The sequence below is a fragment of the Ambystoma mexicanum genome, chromosome 14 (assembly GCF_040938575.1).
Source record: "Ambystoma mexicanum isolate Mex_15411 chromosome 14, UKY_AmexF1_1, whole genome shotgun sequence".
Taxonomy (NCBI): domain Eukaryota; kingdom Metazoa; phylum Chordata; class Amphibia; order Caudata; family Ambystomatidae; genus Ambystoma; species Ambystoma mexicanum.
Window position 1 is genome coordinate 442,178,601 of NC_090940.1, and position 22,528 is coordinate 442,201,128.

General features: G+C 46.7%; 1 protein-coding gene across 7 annotated transcripts in view; it reads right to left on the reverse strand.

Moving 5' to 3' along the window:
* ZNF410 (zinc finger protein 410) overlaps positions 1-22,528 on the reverse strand; it is a 1,181,063-nt gene that overhangs the window by 1,051,588 nt on the left and 106,947 nt on the right. For 6 of the 7 annotated variants that reach the window (XR_011283761.1, XR_011283762.1, XM_069637660.1 and 3 more), the window contains exon 2: positions 21,941-21,983. The exons of the other annotated variant lie outside the window; for it this stretch is intronic. Coding sequence is in view for 4 of the 6 variants with exons in the window: in XM_069637660.1 (XP_069493761.1) it covers positions 21,941-21,955 (15 nt within the window). In the remaining 2 variants the exon portion in view is untranslated. The remainder of the gene's footprint in view (positions 1-21,940; positions 21,984-22,528) is intronic. 7 annotated transcript variants of the gene reach the window in all.

Consider the following 22,528-nt stretch of genomic DNA (forward strand, 5'->3'; position numbering starts at 1 on the left):
TTAAGCTTGGAGATGGCCAGCTTTTCCAGGCGTTTGCCCCAGAATGGAGTGATGGAGATTGGGCGATAGCCGGGCACTATGAGTTGGCAGAGGGTTTCTTAAGAAGAGGGTGCACAAGTGGTTGCTTCAAGGAGTAAGGAAAGACTCTGGTGGCAAAGGAGTGATTGCAGAGGTCAGCCAGGGCAGGAGCCAGGGTGTCGATGTGGAGCTTGATGGTTTTGGAGGAACAGGGGTGAACCTGTTTTGACAAGACTTTCATAGATCGGACTTTTCTAGAAACCGGGTCTGGGGAGAACAGGGGAAAGGCAGAGAAGGAGGGAGGAGAGGTGGCCGAAGAAGGGCCAGAGCAAGAGCAGCAAGCAGAGGTAGGATGGGGAGAGGAAGAGAGAGAGGGCATGATGGCCGGAGTTTTAGAGATGAAATGAGAAGCCAGAGCCATGCACAGGGCCTGGGAGGGGACAGGAGAGGTAGGGACTGCAGCAGGATTGGCGAGTTCCTTGCAGATTTTAAAGAGTTTGGCCGAGTTGTTGGATGCCGCAGAGACGCTGGCTTGGAAGTTAGCTCTCTTGTTGGTACGGACATGGAAATGGATGGAAATGTTAACAATTCCTTTTTTTTTTATTTATTTTTTTTAAATTGTATTTGGTTAAAAAGTAAACCTTTACAAAAAACCAAACTCGAAATATATATAATATAACAGTTCGCAACAAAATTAAAACAATGCTATATACATCATTACATACCTAAAATATCACAAAGTTCATCATTTACGACAACATAATATTTCAACACTGATCAAACACATTTTAGTTTGTTAGTTTATCATCATGACTGATTTCAGCTAGGGTTTCGAAGCGAGCAAGTTCTTTTTCTATAACCCTTACAAAATGTCCTAATGCTAAAATTAATGGAGAACGTACACCATTCATAAGTCTATCGCATAAAAGTGCAGTGCAATCAACAAATTCAGCGCTAACAAAATTTCATCAATAGGAGCGTGAGGGGAATTTTAAAATGAGGACAATCGAGCACCAAAGGTTTCATATGATTCGAGGCAATAAGGAAACCTACATTTCATAGATTGCATACATGATGTCATGTCTGCCCAATGGCAACATTGTTCCTTAGTTCTAAATTGATTCATCTTAAAACGCATGAATCACCCTCTGATTGCAGAACAAGGAAATATAGTGTCTACATGGCAAACGCTTCTGTATGAATTTAGCATATTCAAAATACAAAGGGTATAATTTCAATTGGTCAGTAGTTTGGATCCAGTCTTCATCGAACAATTTCTTTTTAACAAAGGCAGGTCTGATACACAGATCATTGTGTGTTACACCGAGCCTATCCAAAACCTCCTGCATACGGTTTTAAACCTTTTAATAGAATCAACTGTTTTTTCTTCCATTAAACATTGCAGATCTTTAAATAAACAATTGTTTAGAGGATTAAGAAACATTGCGTAGCTCGACAGTGAGCGCCATAACACACTGCAAGATAATGATATAAGACTTAGCTCATGCCTAATCTCACAATTAACAATGCCATATGTAAAACTCCTTTGAGTAGAATAGCTTGAAGAGAATTCAGGTAGGAACTTAAGTCAAAGGGGCAAATATCCAGAATGTAAATAAGTGCAGCTTGTACTTTCATAGTTACAAAGTCACATAATGGAATGAGCGAGAATTGACAATATTTTGCGAAGATTAACTTCATTTGACTTCCTAACAGGCGAGCTTTCTGATTGAGTCTTTCTTTCCACATGGAAATGGAAGAGTTGCTGTTTAGTTGATATCCCAAGTAGAAAATCTCAGTTTGTTGCTGTACTATATGTTCCCCAATTTTCCATCTGAATGATTTTAGTTTTCTACCAGCATGGAGAATCAAGATAGTTGTTTTGCCAATATTTGGTATAAGGTTCAAATGATAAGCATATTTTTCAGGTACATACAGTTGGGCCTGAAGTCCAGCTGGAATAGTATCAATTATGATCAAATCATCAGCAAACGCCAGCCAATGAAGTCTAAGCGTGCCAATTCTTACAGGGCACATCCCTATCCCCTTCCAAACCTGATCCAGATAGCAGAGATAGAGATTGAAAACAAAACAATTGCTGCAAGGTTGCAACCTTGTTTAAGACCAATAGCTTCAGTAACGGAACCTTCTCTGGATAGCTTAACCTTATATGCAGTATTAGAGTGCAGCCTCATCAGCCAAAATACAATTCCTGGAGGAATGCCCAATAGAAGTAATTTGGACCAAAGGTCCCTCACCACAAAATCAAATGTGGAAGAAAGATCAATGCTTGCAATATAGATTGGAAATGCGCCTTTCTTTTTTGTATTGGCGATAATATGGGACATCAGAGTTGCATTCAGCGAGGTGCCCATCTCTTTTCTAAAACCTATCTGAGCTTTAGCAAGAATGTTATTACTTGCGAAAAACTTTTCTAGCTCATACAAGATTAGGCTCGCAAAAATCTTTGCACTTGTGTCTATTAGAGAAATGGGTCGATAGTTGTGAGGGTCCAATGCATTGTCTTTCTTATAGATTGGAACAATTATGGACGTTCCCCATTGCTCCGGTGTGTTGCCAGTTTTTAGAATTACATCAAACTTGATCTTAAGTATGGTTGCCCATACAGCCGGTTCAGCTTTATACAAACATGAGGGTATGCCATCCAGACCCGGTGCCTTGGACTGGCTTAATTTAGTAATTGCCCAAATAATGTCTTCCTCGGTCCAATTGAAAATATCCCATTTCACCGGGGGTCTCAACACAAGTGCGTTCGATTTGAGTCGAGGGGGGCACGAACATTTCTCCGATATATAAGAAACCCATATGTGGGAAGGTATTATGTTCTCATTAGATGTCGCTTTAGAGGGGGTGGTATTGCGTATGATAGACCATATGTATTTTGCATCATGCATACATAATTTGCGTACAATCTCACAATTGAGATCATTTAACTTCGCCTTACGCAGAAATCTCAGTTTGTTTTTATACAATAGCAGAGTTCGTTGTTTTGCAAGCTTAAACTGAGTAGGATTTTTTATAAGCTTTTTGGTAATGCGCAAATCTTTATTTTTCTTACGCTTTAAAAACAATCTCAGAATCTCAGAATCAAATTTCACAAGCGGGGCGGCTCCCTTTGTCATAAGTTTAACATGGATAGACTGTATAGCCGCAGCAAGTATCTCACCCATAATTCTTTCTTTTACAAAGGGCGATTCCTGTGAATCCCAATTCCGCGAGGCATTGGCGTATTCAATCTTTACTTTCTCAGATATTCGCTTGCATAAGCCAGGATTCCACCTCACTGATAACTTGGGTCGACTAATTTCATTTTGAGGAAGCAAGCGATTGATGTTAAAGCAATCATGGGACAATGTTAGATTAAGCTGTATAGGCGCATGGTCACCTGTAGTAATCGGATGGATCGTCACCGGCGTTAACTAAATGCAACAATGTGTTAGAAATAGTGAAGAAATCGATCAATGAGGTAGAATTCCCGTGGCACCATGTGTGCTGCTGGCCCGCTGCAAGATTGTTTACAAAAGATTTCTCCCAAGTGTCAAAATAAGCAACCTATTTGGCACCTCGGCTATGCACTACCTGCTTCACTGCGTTACCATTGGAATAATTTACCTCATTGCCCTTGAGACACAAAGAATTAAAATCACCGGCAATGATGATCTTGGACAAAGTTCTCAAATTGTGTATACATTCTAAACATTGGTCCAACGATGGGGGTCGCTGAATGTGCAGGGCCTCAATACCCCCAACTAAAAGGTCCTTGGTAGTTGGGGAATTCGCCAGGCTCCGCCTTCATTTTTTATTTGTGCAGGAAACGCATTGGGTTAAAGAGAAAGTTCCTAAGCTTAAGGCTAGAGCCATTCAGTACGTGTTCACTTCCCCATATAAATCCAAGAAAAGAGGAGTCGCCCTTCTGGTTTCGTCTGATGCTCACTTCACGCCCCGCACGCATAAAAGCGACCCAGAAGGCTGCTATGTTATGGTCAAGGGGGATTTGAGAGGCAAATTATTCACCCTAGTGTGTGCATATGCCCCAAAGAAGGCACAGGACCTTTTCTGGGAGGAGATGAAGGAGAGGGTCATTGCCTTTGCTGAAGGGAACCTATTGGTAGGAGGAGATTTTAATATGGTTCTCTGTCCTGAGAGGGATATGAAATCGCTCAACCCTTCGTCGGACTCCCCCTCCAGAAAAGGCTGGCGGCAACATTCCATAGGTTTAATGGGGAACTAGGTCTATTAGATTCGCACAATCCGCAACAGGGCTGTGATCCATGCTTCACCTGTTTCTCAAAGTCGCACATGACACTCTCCAGAATTGATTATATCCTTCTAGACTCCTCATTGCGGGAACAGGTCCTTGACTTTGGAGTGGAGGTGGTTCCGTGGTCAGACCACGATCTGGTTAAGGTCAGGTTGGGTATTCCCCCCCTCCCCTCGGGGTCCCGGTGGCAGTGTAACAACCTTTTGTTGCAGGACCGCGATATGGGGCAAGCACTCCTGGTCGCCATTAAGGATTATTTTGCCATTAACGATATTGGGGAAGTGGGTGCCATGGGGGTCTGGGAGGCCTTCAAAGCTACCATTAGAGGCACTCTCACGGAGATGGGCTTGAGGAGGAAGAGGGAAAGGGGCCGCGAGGAAAAAAAATTGAGGGAGAAAATTGCAGCTATTCAACCTGGGGGGAAATTGAGGTCACAAAGGTTTCCGGGTAAATGGGAAGAATTGCAGCAGCTCAGATCAAAGCTAGCCGCCCTTCTGGTGGGTCAAACAGAAAGGAAATTGGCCTTTCTAAAGCAGAAATATACGGAGAAAGGAGAGAAGACAGACAAAATACTTTAAGGTAACAACGACTCACTAGAAGAGTGAACTCCCTTCGCTCTCCGGGAAGGGAAAACATTCTCAGAGACGACACCATAGCAGACCAATTCAGGCAGTACTATGAACGCTTATGCTCTTCCGAATATTCCGGGGATGGCTCCGTAGTTGATTGGTTTTTAGATTCCTTGCCGGTTCCCCGTCTCCCCCCTGACGAGGCAGACCCCTTGGAGATCCCCATCACCCCACAGGAAGTTGTGGAAACAATCTCCTCTCTAAAGAGTGGTACCGCCCCGGGGGACGATGGTTTCACAGTGCGGTTTTATAAAACTTTCCGCTCCACTATGGCCCCGTTAATGGCCAAAATGTACAATGCTGCCCTGGACACGGGGGTTCTTCCGCAGTCTATGTCTGCCCTCATCCTGGTTCTCCCTAAAGAGGGGAAAGACCCGTCCCTATGTTCGTCTTTCCGCCCCATTTCCCTCATCAACACAGACCTTAAAATTCTTGCAAAACTTCTGGCTAATAGGCTGGCGAAACAACTTCCGTCCCTGGTCCATGGTGACCAAGTTGGTTTCATCCCCGGTCGGCAGGATTCAGACAACGTGCAGAAGACGTTGGACTTGATGCATGAAGCTAGGAGGCAATACAGCGAGAGCTATCTCCTTTCGCTGGACTCAGAAAAGGCCTTTGACTGCGTCGAGTGGCCTTACATGGGGAAGGTTCTCCACAAAATGGGTTTGGGCGAGAGGTTCTGCGGTTGGGTCTCAGCTTTGTACAATGGTCCCATGGCTAGGGTTTCAGTTAATGGTTGTAAGTCGACTCCGTTTCTCCTTTCCAGAGGCACACGCCAGGGGTGCCCCCTGTTGTCCCCTTCTATATGCGCTGGCGATAGAGCCTTTCGCTATCGCGATTAGGGCAGACAGTGGGATCGCAGGAATTCAATGTGGTGAGTGCGAATTTAAATTGTCCCTGTTCGGGGATGACATACTAGCTTACCTCGCTGCTCTCCATGAATTGCTCCCCCGGTTGCTAGACCTCATTGGCTTCTTTGACTCATTTCCAGGGCTCAAAATCAATGTGACCAAGTCCTGTATAATGGCAATGGGGGTCGTCGATCGTGAAATCAGGGGTAAAACTGAGGTGCAGGTAATTTAAGTTGAAGCTATCCCTTACTTAGGCACCGCCATCCCTATAGACCTCGACTGTGTATATGAGCTCATTTTCCCTCCGCTTCTGGCCAAAATCAGCAGCGACTTGGTTCGCTGGGCCCCCCTCACCCTCACGGTTTGGGCGCATGACCACGGTCAAAATGAATGCCCTTCCTCGGCTCCTTTATCTTTTTGCGACCCTTCCCACACCCATCCCGGAGTCTTCCTTTGCGAGGCTACAGTACCGGCTCCTTCGCGACATCTGGAATGGCAAGAGGGTGAGAATTAAGTTCTCCACTTTGACCCTGCCCAGATCCCAGGGAGGTTTTGGGCTTCCCGACTTTAGGTTGTACTAGAAGGCCGCACAATTCTGAGTAATGTTGGAACACATGCAGGATCAGCTTGGCACCTATTGGACTTTCCTGGTAGACACCCATTCCCATCCAAAAAAAAATTAGAGATCTCCTATGGGCCTCTCCCAAACTCCTCCCTGCTGGCCTCAAGTCTCACCCAACCCTGGCTGTCTTGTGGGTGTCCTGGCGGCCCAATAAGGAAAACAAACTACTCTCCTCCTGGCTTTCCCCCCTTTGTCGTCTTTATGGGGTCCCCCTCTTTTTTATTTATTTTATTTATTTAGCATTTTTAAAGCGCTCACACAGCCCGCGGGCATCGAGGCGCTGTTACAGTAATTGTTTTTTTTTCTTCTCTTAGTTGCATATTTATAACGCGCTTAAACACCCAGAGGTTTCTAAGCGCGGACCCGGGTATCAAACCTGTGTTGCTCGATGTCGTCTTGTTTCCTTGACCTCGGCACGAGAGGATTCTGAGACTCTCAAACGTGGTCGGATGAAGGATTGGAGAGGGCAGCGCAACTTTTACGTGAGGGCGCTTTTATCGAATACATTCAACTTTTTGAAGCAATGGGTGACAAGCCCCCCACAGTTTTTGAATACCTCCGCCTAAAAGGGATACTTACCAACCCCAAGTGGCGGGCAGACCTGACTCGTTCCGTTTCCCCTTTTGAGACAGTCCTGGTGGAATCTAGTTCCAGGAAGGGTTCCCTCTCTAAAATGTATAACATTCTCAATACTGCAAATCTGGAGGGCCGACAGGTATTTAAAAAAACGTGGGAGGCAAGGCTGGGAATGCCTGTGGAGGAGCCAACATGGAGGGTGGTCTTTAAATCCATTTTTTCAGGGTCATTGTACACCTCCGCTATGGAACACAGCTTTAAAATTCTCCATTCCTGGCATCGCCCCCCTGTTGTTCTGTCTAGAATGTTTGAAGGTGTTCCCCCTACATGCCCTACGCTGTGCTCGCAGCATGGTACTTGGTTTCACGTGTGGTGGGAATGCCCGGTTATTAGTGTGTACTGGTCCAAAATGCTTAGCTGGATCAAGGACATTGTGAGTTTGGGTCTTTCTCTAAGCCCCCTGGAGGTTCTTCTGGACACGCCTATGCCCGAGTCTGACCAATCGGCTTTCCCTAAGGTGGTGGTGGCAATGTTGAGGGCGGGAAGGCTTGCCCTAGCTCAAAAGTGTAAGAGCACATCCGCACCCTCCAAAGTGGAGTGGCTCAATAAGTTGTGGGCAATCTTCACGTATGAAAAACTGTCTGCTATTACCAACAATGCTATGTCATCCTTTGTGCAGGACTGGATGGGAGTTCTTTTAAATTAACAATGTGACGCTATGAGACTGTAGCCTTGGGGAGCAGAGGGAGGTCCTATGTTTTTCCCAGTAGGCCTTCCTAATAGAGTTGGATCTGTTACACCTCATCATGTACATGGACCTGGACACCACAATATCAGCCGGTGAGTATGGTTTGTTTTAATATTTTGATGATCTTTTTCCCGTTGCTCTGTATGTCCGCCGCCCAATGGAGCCCGATAAGCCCAAGTGCAGGTGGGAGGGGGGTGGGGGAGAGGGGTGTTACCTTTGGTATGGTTTTCTTGTAATGATTTTGGTAAGCATTGGCCAGGGTTCCCTAGTTTTGTTGTATTGTTTAAAGGTGTTTAATAAAAACAAAGTTTTAAAAAAAAACATTGGTCCAAGTCATCAAACATCTCCTCTAATAATATTTTCAATGGATTCCAGTATAGAGATAACAGCGGGTCCACATCTTTTTCATACATGTCAATTTCAATAGCTACCACATTAGAAGAAGAATATACATTAGGCGATTTGCATTTAATCTTATTACTGACCGCTATTGCCAGGCCTCCCATCGGACGCCCCGCTAAGCCCTTGGTTGCAAGCCTACAGAAAGTATAACAACCTTGTAGAGACAAATCTATTATGCTCATTGTTTCCTGTAAGAGGATAATATCAGGATAAGCTTCAAAGAAGGTGGACAGCCACCCATGGAGTGCGTGATGACCGCATAAATTCCAAGAAATTAAAGTTAAGCCCGCTTTCTTTGTTTGCTAAGTCGTAGCTGTTACATTTTTGAAGGAGGTGATAGAACGCACTAAGGGCTCGACCCACGCTAAATTGTGATTCCCTGCTGTCATTGCTATAAGCCGAGATACGCAGTTTTGCTCCATGGTCATGCCATCTGACGCTCCATGGAGAGGAGCATCAGCGGACTTTGGCATTGGCTTCTGCAAGAACTCATGAGCATCAACTTCACGGTTAAATGTGTGAAGACAGTAACCCATATCCCAAATCAATTTTAGCAACATCGTATTACATACGTATCCTAACATTCGATAATTATTCTCACGAGGTAGGGCAATTCGATCGAAGTCCTCAGTGGTTAGAATGCGCAATGAGGGTATCAATGCTATTATTCCCAAAAATAAATTCCTATTTATCCTTTCGCCCTTAGTATATCGGGGTTACCTTCCAGTCCTATGATGTTAAACTCTTGGGGTGTCGCTTCCACTTCATTAGATAGCTGCTCAGAAAGAGACGACTGGTGAGTCGTTGCTGCAGGATTGGAGTTGATAACCGCAGGAGTCTCTAAGATGAGATAGTAGGATCCTTAATAGTTGGTAGAATGGAATGAGTCCATTTTGATAGACAGACCGGGGGAGCATGTTGGAGATCCTTTGCACCATGTAGCTGGGAATGTTTAATCTCAATTAAATTAAGTTCTCTTGCTAGTATTTGGGAAGAAAGGGCACCACTCTCTACCGCTGTGTTTAAGATCTGAATCATACTTGTAAAGGATGGTTGGTCTGATAAGGGTCCCTGTGTTTGGCCGTTGCTCAAAGGGCCTAATGGAGTTGAGCCTAATAGACTATGTCCTGTACCTTGGACTGGAGATATTATATTCGATTGGTCAGAGGGGAATGTCCCCATGTTCGTTCTTGTGTAAAAACACAATAGGTGCTTTCGATTACATTTTTGGGGCCTCCATCGGTGCAGGATGAGGAAGCACTCTGTGTTTACCTGGGCCACAGATGACAACATAGTCGTCCTTAGTAAGAGGATGATGTAATTTAGAATAGTTAGATGATGATGTAATTTAGAATCATAAGCATCATTACCGCACACCTCAGCATATGATAGACTGGCATGTACCCCCAAAACAGAAGTGTCTATGTGAGTTCTCTCTAAGGGTTCAATAGGGGTCATTTTCTCCTTAGAAGGGGCTGGATCGGGTACCTTATTCCCTGGTTTGTAAGTCGATTTCATACCTGTTGAAGGAAAGTAATTTGCTAGTATATTTTGTGTTTTCATAGCTTCTTGGTTAAGAGATGGAGCTAAGCCATCCTGAACACCAGATGAGTCCTTTGTCTGTAATTTACCTTTGACTGCCAAATTGGAAGTACGGGTGTTCTTAGACTGCTCGCCATTGGGGCAAGCACTGAGAGAGGCCTTGCTGTTATTTTTGTTCTTTTTTATTATTATTTTAGGAGATAAAAGGATGCAATAGCAGGGCACGGCTTTCCTCCGAAAATTGATCAACGTCAATTGCGTCGTCATCTTGGGGAGAAGGCGGCTCCTTTTTCACAACCTGATCAGCATCCACCTCCACAACAACGGAATTAGTACTGTCTTTTTTTGACAGCTGTTTTTCTTTCCTGCGCTTTTCTGTGCGTTTTTTAGCTTTCAAATGAATTTTATTTAGATGCCTGGAAATATACATGGACTTCATTAATTGCAAATTCATTAACCTCATCCGTAGTAGACTCTTCAATAATTTTTATCAAGACAGATGGACTGTCTGATGGTGCTGGCATTGAATCCAGCGAGGGAGAGGGAGATTTTATATTTAGAGCTAACTTAATCTCTCTAATATCCTGTTTGAAAGAGTCAATATCATTGGCACCAGTGGCAGACATCGCAACAGGATCGGCATGCGGAAGGCATAAGTGATCATCGCTCGCGCCCTGAAGCTTCTCATTCAGATTAGGAGCACAACACTGGATCTGTTTTCTACATAAAGGGGTATGATAGTAGCATTGGGTTGCTGGTGCGCAGTAGCGGCACAAAGACAATGCGATGAGGGGGAAGGCATCTTTTGCCATCATAAATCCCTCCAGGCGATTGAGTTTGTGCAACATTTCATTCGAGGCAATCTTCATTTCTCACAGCTCCATGTGTGTAAAATCATGGCCTTTATCAAGAAGATCCAATATCCTGATAATGACCGGAAAGGAATATGGGCTGGATGGCGGGGGTAGTATAAGGTATTTCAATGCCCTCCCCTACCTGTGGATAACTATGGCTGTGATTGTTCGTAAGCTCATTGGTCTTAAGATAAGGACAATGTGGTGATGGAATGGACATCGTCCTTTCCTTTTGGTTAGAAAGAGCATACGACTAGCATCATGACCTACATCTTTAAATCGCAGTAAAGGTGAGCGGTGGAACGTAGGGGATAGAAGACTGGCTGGTCGATCAATCAGCAATTTCTTATTCAATAATGGCGTTAATTCGCCAATAGAAGCCCGTATATGTTTGTTCAGCTCATAAATAGTAGCAGACCCATCTGCCAGATTGTCATTGGCGGGGTCGCAATCCAAGATGGAACTATTCATTAAATCAATCACACTGGAAGATGACGATTTAGTGCCGTATAAAGCACTTTCCTCATTGACTGCAATTGCTACAGGATTTAACGCAATTGCAGCAGCGATACCTTCGGGAATGCTAAGCGGGCAAGTGTTACTGGCCGCCATTGAGGACACAGGCTGCTCAGCAGTACCATGCTTAGGGGAACAATTATCTGGTGTTAAGGCTTTAATCATGCACTCATTAAATGTTGCATTGCTCACGTCAGAAAAGGGAGGTTACACCATAAAAACCGAATAAGCAGCATTGCCGCTGCAAATGAAGGGATCAACGTTCACAATCTTAGTACAAGGCAGATCTGTCAGGCGACCGCTACGCAGACCTAATGCCATTGCAGTCAGAATAATACAAGGGCACGAAGCCAACCACTAAAGGCAGATGATAATGACAACACAGGAATAACGATACACAAATCAGCAAGTTGGAACAAAGAGGGGGGTACCACTAACCAACCACCCAAACAGCCGAACAGCCAGGCCACTTGAAAAGCCACGAGCGATGCCAGTAACCAGTGGTTTTAAGGTCTTGTTCCGGTTGGTGTTGGGGGCGTGGCAGAGGCCGGGCGGTAGGTGTGGTATCCAAGTAGGTGAAACAGAGGTTGAGTCCAAAGGAGCGTGGGCTCGGTCCACGTTGCGGGATGATTCAATTCTCCTTGGCGACTCAACACAGTCGCGTGGCCGTAGTAGGAGAAAGCATCAGGCAGGCGAAGAGGCAGCAACAGGCAGAGCGTCAGCCCAACAGCCAGGTCACTTGAAAAGCCACTTGATTCACAAGGTTCCTGTTTAGGCAACAAATTCTGTAACAGTCTTTCTTTAACACGTTTTCCTTGGTATAGAAAACACTGTCTTTCTTTAACATTTCTAGAGGTTTTGCAAATAGCCTGGTATCCACCCTGCCAGGTTTCTGTATGCAACAACTCCCTGGTTGTACTCGTCTGCCATGACTTATGTATTTCAGTTGGCTGGTGTCTTGCTTTTGCAGGTCTTCAAAATGTTTCTTGTCTTGCTCTGCCAGGGCGTGTCCTGCGTTTCACAGTTTCTCTGTATCACCAATACTGTATGCATTGCTCTTGGCTTGGCATATAGGTTTGCAGTAAGGTTGGTTCAAGATTTGCCCCACTTTTGCACTTCATGCATCCATGGCTTATAGGGGCATGTACTTTGCCTTTTCTGCATTCAAATAGTCTTTTTATTATGTTAACAAGCTTATGTTCAAATTGCTGTTGGCACAGTCGCCTTAACGCCTCAGGGTCCCCACTAGCTTCGGGTAGACTCACCGGCCTCCTGCAGCATCTCTGGTACGGTTTGCGCTTCTGTGGCCTGTTGCCTTCACCCGCTTGCAACACTGGAGTATGCAACTTTCTTCTGGCTTTCTTCGAGTCTCTGCAGTCACAAGTCTGCTTCCCTTCAAGACCTGCCGAGCGCCCAGGACCTATCTCGTGGCTCCCAGCGTCTCCACGACACTTCTTTCTGCCGACACAGCGTCTCTCGCTCTACCTTAGCAGCCTTCTCTGCTCCACCACACCGGTACGTAGATCTTTGCATTTGTTAGCTTTGGGACAGGATCCAATGTCTTCTCCTACACTGCCACCTCGAATAGTGCGCTTGCCGTGTATAAAATGTCCCGCACAGGTGCTTTGGAAAAACAACTAAACTGCATATTGTGTTTCAAGCTCTTGGAACCTTCTTCAAACTCCTGCATCCTCCTCGTCTCTGTACAAAGGAAGTTCTGGGAGTTTAAGTCCATAGGTGTCATTGGGCACATGGTATTTCAATACTTCTCAGTGATTTTACACAAAGGTGCGTTAGAAGAAAAAGGTGATGTGTTAGTGCTTTGTGTGTTTGTGTCATAGGTGGGTGTTTGACCAGAAAAATATGAAGAAGAGGTTTCTTTACTTCTACAAGGAGGAACAAGCAGCTGACAATATGCCATTAGGGTCTTTGGTATAAAAGGGTCTTCGTCATGGGAAGGGGGTAGTTTCTTACTTGTAACTCCATTTCTCCAGCATTGGCATCTTTCATGGATTCGTCAGGCTGGGAACCTCGGTCCCTTTAACCTAGCGTTGAAATAGTAGAAGACACCCAATGTCAGAGTCCTTGTTTAGAGATAGCCTGTCCCTTGCTGGACAGACCATACGCCACAAACAGCTGCCTCGACTTCCTGAAGTCCTGAGTTCGATTCAAATAAAACTTTAACGCCCTCTTAACGTCCAGAGAATGCAGGGCCCGTTCTGCAGGCGTGGAGCCCGAAGCAAAAAACGAGGGCAAAACAACAGAAGAGAGTTTGTGGAATGCCGTAAGCACTTTGGGGATAAAGTGTGGGTTAGTGGCCAGAATAACCTTATCCTTCAGAAATCTTAAGTATGGAGGATCAACGACCAATACCTGCAACTCCGATATCCGCCTGGCCGACGTAATGGCCACCAAAAAAGCCACCTTCCATGACAGAAACTTCAAAGAAGTTGTCGACATAAGCTCAAAGGGCAGTTTCATCAGAACCCAAAGTACCACATTAAGGCTCCATACCGGTGCAAACTTCTTCATAGGAGGAAAAGTTCAAAAGAACCCCTTCAAAAACTGCTTTACTAACCGGTCACTAAACAGAGGAGCCACATGACGCCTCCGAGTAAACCTCGATATCGCCGCCAAATGCACCTTAATGGAGGACAATGCCAGGCCCTCTTTGGCCAAATGCAACAGGTACGGGAGAACCTGCTCCGGAGAAGTGTTCACAGGGTCCACCCGAGGCTGGGTCTTACACCACACGCAAAACCTTTTCCATTTCCGTCCGTTTGAGATATTCGTAGATGGTGCCCTTGCTGCCTCCAAAATTCGTCGACAGTTCTGGGAAATACCTAAATGGCCCAACTCGGAGTAGTCAGGAGCCAAGCCGTCAGGCTGAGAGAGCCCGGATCGTGATGCCACACCCTGCCCTCATCCTGTGACAGGAGATCCGGAGCCGCCCACAACCGAATCGGCTCTTCCATCGACAAATGAAGGAGATCGGAGAACCATATCTGCCTGGTCCAGAACAGAGCCACCATAATCACACAGCATTTGTATCTCCAAATCCACTGAGGGTCCGCTGAATGAGCGGAAATGGGGGAAATGCATACGCGAACCGGCCCGTCCACGGGAACGAAAAACGCCTCCCCCAGAGAGTCTTCTGCTGGTGAACTCCTGGCACTGCTGGTTTTCCACGGTTGCAAAAAGATCCAACGGGGGATGCCCCCATTTCCAGAAGATCATTGAAGCCTATTGCTCCTTCAGCTTCCACTCGTGCAGCTGGCCACCGTCCCTGCTGAGCGCGTCTGCCTGCACATTCAACACTCCCGACAGATGATAGGCCACAATGCTGATCTCGTGAGCCAATGCCAAACGTCCTGCGCCTCCTTCAACAGGACCCTTGAATGTGTGTCCCCCTGTTTCCTTAAATAAAACATTGTGGTGGAATTGTCCATCAACACCCTCACCACCAACCCGCGTATGCACAGTAGAAACGACTTGAGGGCCCAGTGTACCGCTCTCAACTCAAGCACATAGATGTGGAACAGAGATTCCTCCCGAGACCACAGGCCTTACACCTGTGAATCGCGCAGATGAGCCCCCCCATCCCGTCTGAGAGGCGTCTGTCACAATCGTACATTGGAACTCTGGCTCCAGCAACGGCATGCCCCGTATCAGATTGGCCGTGCATGTCCACCAGTGAAGATCTTTCCTCAGACTTCCGTTGACCACCAATTTGTCAGACCAAGAAGAACCGCGACTCTGTGCCCACTGGTCCGCTAGGAACTCTTGCATCGGCCTCATGAAGAGACGACAGCAGCGGAATACACAAAGCCATGGCCCCCAGCAGTGACATGTAGCTTTCGGGCCGACACCCTTGTGCCATTCTCCTGCCCTTTGCAGCAACTTCTTGACACGCTCGCTGGAGGGTTTCACCAGATTGTGATGGGTGAGAAACTCCGAGTCCAGAAACACCAATTCCTTGGACGGCGTCAGAAACGATTTCTCAAAGTTCATGGCGAATCCCAGTCGTTGCAACAGCTGCATGGTGGCTCCGAGACGGTCTTGCGCCCTCCCTGGTGACAAACCTCTCACCAACCAGTCATCCAGGTAGGGTATACATGATAACCTTCTCGTCAGAGAAATGCTGCCACTTGTGCCAGACACTTTGTGAACGTCCTGGGAGACGACTTCAAGCCAAATGGGAGGACCCAAAACTGGTAGTGTTCCTCGCCGACTACAAACCGCAGAAACTCAGTGCCGTCGACGCATAGGAATGTGAAAATATGCGTCCTGTAGGTCAAATGACGCTAGAAACTCATCCGGCTGCACCGACTGGATGACCTCCTGAAGCGTGAGCATCTTGAACTTCAGGCGTTGCAGAGTCTTGTTCAACGCCTGAAGATCCAGAATGGGTCGCCACTTGCTGTTGGGTTTCATCACCACGAAGTAGCGGGAATAAACCCCTTAGCCCCTCTCTGCCACCGGTTCTATAGCCCCTTTCTCCAGCATAAGAACTACTTCCTGCTGCAGGATTTGAAGATGTGCCTGCACGACAAACACCAGTGGAATGGGAACCGGGGGACACTTGAACTCCAACAAGTGGCCTAAACGCACCGTGTCCAATACCCTGCCCCCCAGTCGATTGCCCTGAAGGCAGTCATTGTTGCGGCTTAGTCTGGCTCCCTTCAGAAGCTGAGGACTGCAACCCCTGCTTCCGCTGAACCTGGAAGTCCTGACTCTTCTGTGCCGACTGGGCCAACCGTCGATACCCTTGCGAGGAATAACTGGACCGACTGTAACCACTGTCCCTGGTGGAAGCAAACCGGGCATTACCTGAAGCATCCCGGAATGGGCGAAAGGAGAGAAAAGAGATCCCACTCTGTAAGGCAGCTAAGGACTTTGCTGTTTCCGTGTCCTCCTTCATCCCTTTCAGGGCCTCATTGATCTTTTCCCCAAACAAGTGCTACCCTTCACAGGGCATGTTGATGACTTTGTATTGTACTTCCGGCCGAAAGTCAGTGCATCTGAGCCAGGCCTGTCGTCGAAGCACCACCCCATTGTTAATCTGTTTAAACCCAGACTCTGCTAGGTCCACGGCAATATTTATGTTGTGGTTGACTTGTGTTGACTTCTGGCCTTTCGGCTGGCCGCCGCCGCTGCCGACTCAGGCGTGGGCTGTGACATCAAGCATTTTGGGGTAGACTCCGGGGCCTTGAACTTCTTCTCAAGCCGACCTTTGACAGCCGGCTCCTAAAATGGATGGTGCATCATGCACAGGCCCTACTACCACAATTGGTCCAGAATAGGCACAGAGAAAACCGCCTTCCTTCTCTTGCCCATATGATCGAACAGAAAGCAATCCTTCAATCCTTCTGCTCCTCCTCTGGTGCCAATCCAAATTCCACACGCCTTAAACATCATGGCGTGGAACGCCCCAATATCATCTGGTGGGGATGGTTGCGCCAGACTCGGAGGCTGTTCCACCTCCACATCCGTATACCATGCGTCGTCCCTCGTCTGCGAAGACTTAACCGTAGACACAGTGTCCCGTGGAACACTCTCAGGCTCAGACTCAGGTAGTTTGCCCTCTTCTGGATATGATAGCGGACGGCCTTCCTTCACCGGCAACGGCACTGGCAACCGTGCCAGAGGAGACTTCCTCGGAGGGAGCCCAGGAACCTCGACCACTGGCACCACCGTGTCCACATTTGGAGGAGGCAACCTTGCATCCAGCGGACCCAACGACTACGGATGCAAGTACTGCGTTGACAGTACTTGGAGGGACAAAAGAGATTGTGGGTTAACCAGCCAGCGCCCATTCCACTGGACGTAGAAGGCCCCACACTTTGAAGGCACAAAGCAGACGGCCCCAGCACAGGATCCTGGTCGTCTTGAACCTCTGAAGACACTGAAAAATTCACTGGATCTTGATGCATAATGTTGTCAGGCAGAAGTGAATCAATGGCGGAAGACTGCCACGCCCCATTCGTCGACAGCAATCCATCAGTTTCCACTCGCGTGGACGAGAACAGTATCGGCCCACTGTTAACCACAGTCTTCGCCGGAGCCGACGACACCACCATCGACGACGACGGAAGTGTAGCCTGCAGTCAAACCGTCACGACGGGTCCACCGTCAACGAGGTCGTCGTCGACACCGCCTCCCTCGGCGTTGACTTCACCGGAGACCCGGGCTTCTTGGCATCACTGGACCAGTGTTTAGAAGACTCCCGGCTGGAGGACAACCAGTGATGGTCCCCGGAAGACTAGCGCTTCAATGATTCCTTTGGCTTGGACAAGCCCTTTTGTCAGCAGTCTCCACTGATAGGACGTCAATATCTCTGCTTCCCTCCTCCACCTCCTCACTTGTTGAATCAGAGTCTTCTTCAATAGAGCCGAGAGTTCGATGTGCTCTGTAGCCCTTTTCTTTGTTTCTTTGTTGTGGATATCTCCCACGAGAAGAAGCCACAGTGAGAGCGATAGAAATGCCCTGACCGTGACCCCCTCCCGGGAGGGACCGGAAAGGGGAAAAAAGCCAAGTGTAGGCAAAAACCCTGGGGAATCACAACTGCAGGTGGGTATCCTGATGGAGGTAGTAGCAGCAGAACTCAGCGGAAATCAACAAATCTCAGAAATGGAAAGCGAGGAAAGAATAACCAAGAAACAGGAAGTGTAGGAAATTCAAATAGCTCCTACTACAGGAAAACGGAAAACTGCAGGCAAACAGGACGGTTTATATACAAAAGAAAAAGAAGAAAAATAGAGAGAGAAGGAGGTCCCGGGAATCGGAACCCGAAAGGGCGAGGAGGAGCAGAGAGAGGAAAGCTCAGCGGATCCAGAGATACAGCGTATAGCAAACCGCGGCAGCAAAAGAAAGCACAGCTGACTGGAAAGGGTTGCAACGCATAGAAGGAAGATAGGGTGTGGCTTAAATAACGCCACATTCGCTCAAGCGGAAAAAGACTAGACCGCTAAGTGGATGTGACGCAAAAGACGTGACAGGAATTAGCAAGTGCGTAATCGGAATCGGGGGCCACAAACGCCAGGTAGGAATGCATCGCATGACACTTTTCCTGCGCCGTCGACTTCTCGGGCCTACTACCAGACCCCCGGGAATAGTCCGACTGACCATGCTTGGACGAAGACGTACCCTTCGACAGCTGCTTACTCGAAGAAGATCTACTGCTCTTCCCCACCTCCGACGCTGGCACAGCAGGACAATGTTTCTTGGCCATAGGTTCGGCCGACGCCGCACAGCGATGTTCTGCAAACTTAACAGCCCGCTCCAAAGGCTTCGGACTGACCTCCGAGGCTGGGTATGTGCCCTCATTGAGCCAACAGATAAGCCGTCGATTGCGGTCCTTAAGAGTCTTCTGCGAGAACCCTTGACAAATCTTACAAGTGTCTGCCGAGTGATGGGGGTAAAGGCAGCAGAGGCAATCCAAATGGCTGTCACCTTCATACACCTTCTTCAACCCACAAGTAGCACAGGGCCGGAAGAGAGACTTTTCGGAGCCCCTCAAGCCATCTCAATTCTCGAGTATCAAGGCGCAAGTGCAAAACACGAAGAACACAGGGGGATCCAAACAGTTTGGAGACGGTTGAAATCTGAAGGGAAGCTGCGGGGGCAGGGCTATTTATACCCTACGTCCTATTGGTGGGGACTAAAGCACCCAAAAAGGACGTTGATGGGACACTAAAGTGTCAAAGTTTTCCATAGGAAAACTCTAGGTTAAAGTCACTGAGGTTCCCAGCCTGACGACGGGGAATATTCACAGCATGTGAATCCATGAAAGATCCAATGTTGAAGAAAGGAGGAGATCCCGCGTCTCGTCCAATGACGTCATGACATCTCCCCAGTAGTTGTCTCCTCCCATGTGGTCCTCCCTCATAAAACCACCCCCAGGGTCAGGAACAGGTAGCGGCTGCCGTCCCATGGCCACATGGGAGGTGGTCAATGCTGGGGAATCCGTGATTACTCCCTCCATTGGAGTTATCAGAGATAAGAGACAGACACAAGGTTGGTAGTTTGCCCAATTACTTTTATTCAAATAAAAGGAGGATGGAAAAATACCTCACTAGCCCCAACTTTATGAGGGGTTTCCCTGCCTCAACAAAACTAATGAGACAGTCGTTGTCACGAAGTCCAAAATAATGTTCACCGTCCTATGTCCAAAGTCTGATCTGATCCTTACACTCTCAAATACTACCAACGGTGGAACAAGGGGAAAATTAAAATGTCTTTCGGCTGCTTTCCTGCAGCAATCGTCAATTTCAATACACAAAGTTCCAATAAAAGGAGTCCACCAACTCAAAGTAATGTTCTCTTACTTGTTGGTTTGATTACTGTTAGAGGAAGTGTCTTCCTTCCCCTGAACAGAGTCCAATAATGCCAAGGTAGACAATCCTCTTCCCCTGGTCTTCCCAATACTACAATAGTGCTGAGCAATTGTTTAAATAATGTTCTCTTGTCTAGGGCAAAGCTGGTTTTCGTTACTGTCGAGAAGTGCCAATTTTGTTCCCCAGCATCACGGGATGAGGCAGAGTAGATGTAACAAATAAGCTTGTGTGTGCTTGTTACTCCACTTGCTTTTTTTACATGGACTGGGCTTACTTATCTGCCCACCCCACCAGTTATTTAAACAGGTCTTTTATTATAATTAGCACTGACTCTGCTATGCAGCTCACCTTAAAACCGCTCTGCTTGGTCCCAGTGGATTTGCAGGGACTGTCATTCTTCCTTTGTCTGTGCCGTCAGCACCAGCTGGAGAAACACCAGTTTTTGGGGTTTCTCCTCCAAGCACTCACTGGCGTTGCATGTTGGGCGTGTATCAGAATCCGCCCTCTGTCTCCAGGTACCTTGTTTTCACTGTCTGTTGAGCCTGTAACTGGCTCCAATAACAAGTGTTGCGCACGCTTGGATTCTGGTTTACCGGCTTCCTGAGGGGTTGTTGCTCGTTCTCTGAGAACGCAGCACATGCTCTGGCACCAGTGTTTCACCCTCTGAGGAGGCGATGAGCCTCCGATGAGGATGATGTGGGTTGCGTGGCTCCATCACGTCTCATTAAGGCTGGGATGACCCACCTGTCAATGAGGCAAGAGCCACACAGTCAGCAAAGCCGCTCTCGGGACTTCCTCTCGGGATTCCGCACCCTAGCATCCCGATTTGGTGGTAACACTGTTTGGCAACCCGGACCTCTTTGGGGCTTGTCCCCTGCCGTCCATCTCAAGTTGGCGAATGTGGAACAGACCATCATTCCTCGTGGTATCTTCCAATGATCTCCAGCCAACGCTCCTCCCAGTCTCCGTACACACGCAGGTGTTCAATTTCCCCGTTTGTGACTTAACGTTTGTTTGCTCACTAGTCAGCTTCTCATTCTCCTGTTTCCACAATTTCTCAGTCTCCAACAAACACAACCACAACTGCTACTACTTTGGTTGCTTCCATTTTGTCCCCCTTTGCTTTTTATGGAAGGACAAGTCTCAGTCATTAGGAAACTAAAATGTTGGTAGCAGTTCTGTTCATCCTAATAGGACCTCCTCGTCGCAGTATTACATCTACTGATTGCTGATGTTCTTTTATCTGGGAACAGAGGGTGATATATACGAAACAAGTATAAAAATTAGGGATAGTGGAGAAAACCTTTTGGTACTGTCGTGCTTTAAGTACTAGAGCAGTGTTTGCTTGCTTGAGGAAAGGGACGTGATCCTTGAATTCGTAACAGTCCCTAAATAACATTACGTAGAGGGCATGGCTGACATTAACCCAGATCACTATCCCATACAAAACACTTTAATGATTAACTGAACTGGACATCTTTGCATGTTAAACATTTTCTGTGAAAATCCTCTCTCCCTCAGACCTATCATTCATTTCCACCATGTATTCATTCATTATAACCAGATTCTATTTTTCAGAAGGGCAACACAGGTGATTATTTCTAAAAGCATGTTGTACACCTTTCGCAAAATTACATTATGGTTCCCATGGGAGGTACTTCCCGACACATACATTCTATTCCTAATATCCGTTATATTTTGGTATTGCAATGATCTTATTGGATTTTTTTTATTGTGTGCTTATTCTATGGATTGCTTCCTGATTAGGAATCAAAGAATTAAACAGCTTCTGCAACAAACAAAAAAAATATGAAACTTATGTAATGTTGGTAAGCATGTATGGCAGTTCTGTACAGAAGTTAATAAAATAAAACACATTGGATGGACCTGCTAGAAGACAAAATGATGCTAAAAAATAGAACACTGCCTTACACTTGCGCACAACAAGCACGAGTCGAGATAACAGTTCACACCCAAGTGGTAAGCAGAGAACGCCAAGAGGTGAGGCAATGAACTCCCACCATTCTGTGGGGTCTGCTGATGAGATCCAGCCAATGAACACAACCTCAAAGTCAGAGGAGAAAGAAATACAAGCAAAATAAAGGAAAGGGAGGTGGAGACAAAGAAAGAGAGAAAGAAAGAGAAAGCAAAAGAAACAGACAGAGACACAGATATAGCTATTGCTGTCAAGAAAAAAAACACAGGTCAAGATTATTTCAGAAGGACGCCTGATGCACCTTAACCAGACAGAATTTAGAACAGTGTGACAAGCTGCACTCCAAGAACGCTGCATGCTGTGAATGTGAATCCTGAAAAGCTGAAGAAATTAGAGGAATAGTGTACCTCCCACTGTTATGGTGTAAAGCTCTACAACAGGAATGTGGATTTACACCCAAATCTACTTTTATTCAATAATATATTGGTGTTCTGTACAGCACCAACTACGAACATGAAATACAGGACGGCACTGGCATGCCGTGTGCCCAGAATGCTGCATGATGAAAATGCGAGTCCTGAAAAGTATCGAGCGTTGAAAAGTTAGGATAGGTTGCTGGGGTGTATACCGTCACTTCTGTCATTGCATGGTCTCCAAGTGGTCTGGCGGATCTGAAAGAGAGGGAGTTGGGTTAGGTTAGTGGATTGATGGGGAACATTCAAGACAGCTATGCTGTTGTGTTGACAGATGCAGATGGAAGTATCCTGATCTCTGCATGCATGATTGTTTGTAGGTAGGCACATAGGCATTTGTATCCATAGGGGAGTCTGGTGTGTCTGAGGTGCTTGAATGAGTTGGTCAGGCTGTTTTATGCAAGGTGGCTGTAGAGTTATAGTGTTTTGTTGTTTAATTTTCCATTCAGAGATTAAACTGCCATGTGCGAGTGTCAAATAGAGGAGAATGTGTAGTAGGTATTCCATGGCGGGGCAGAGTGCAGGCAAGCCCTTAGGAACAACTTTGTATACCAGAAGGTCAAGGAGAAATACATAGGGCCTATTTGTGCAAATTTACTTTGTGGCTCAGGAGATATCACAATAGGGTACTAACTGCAATGGACATGGGGAACATTGCATTACAGTGGACCTAGCAGCAAGCTCAGAGTAGAGTATTATTTATACCTTGCACCAGCGAGAAATACACAATAGGCAGTACTCAG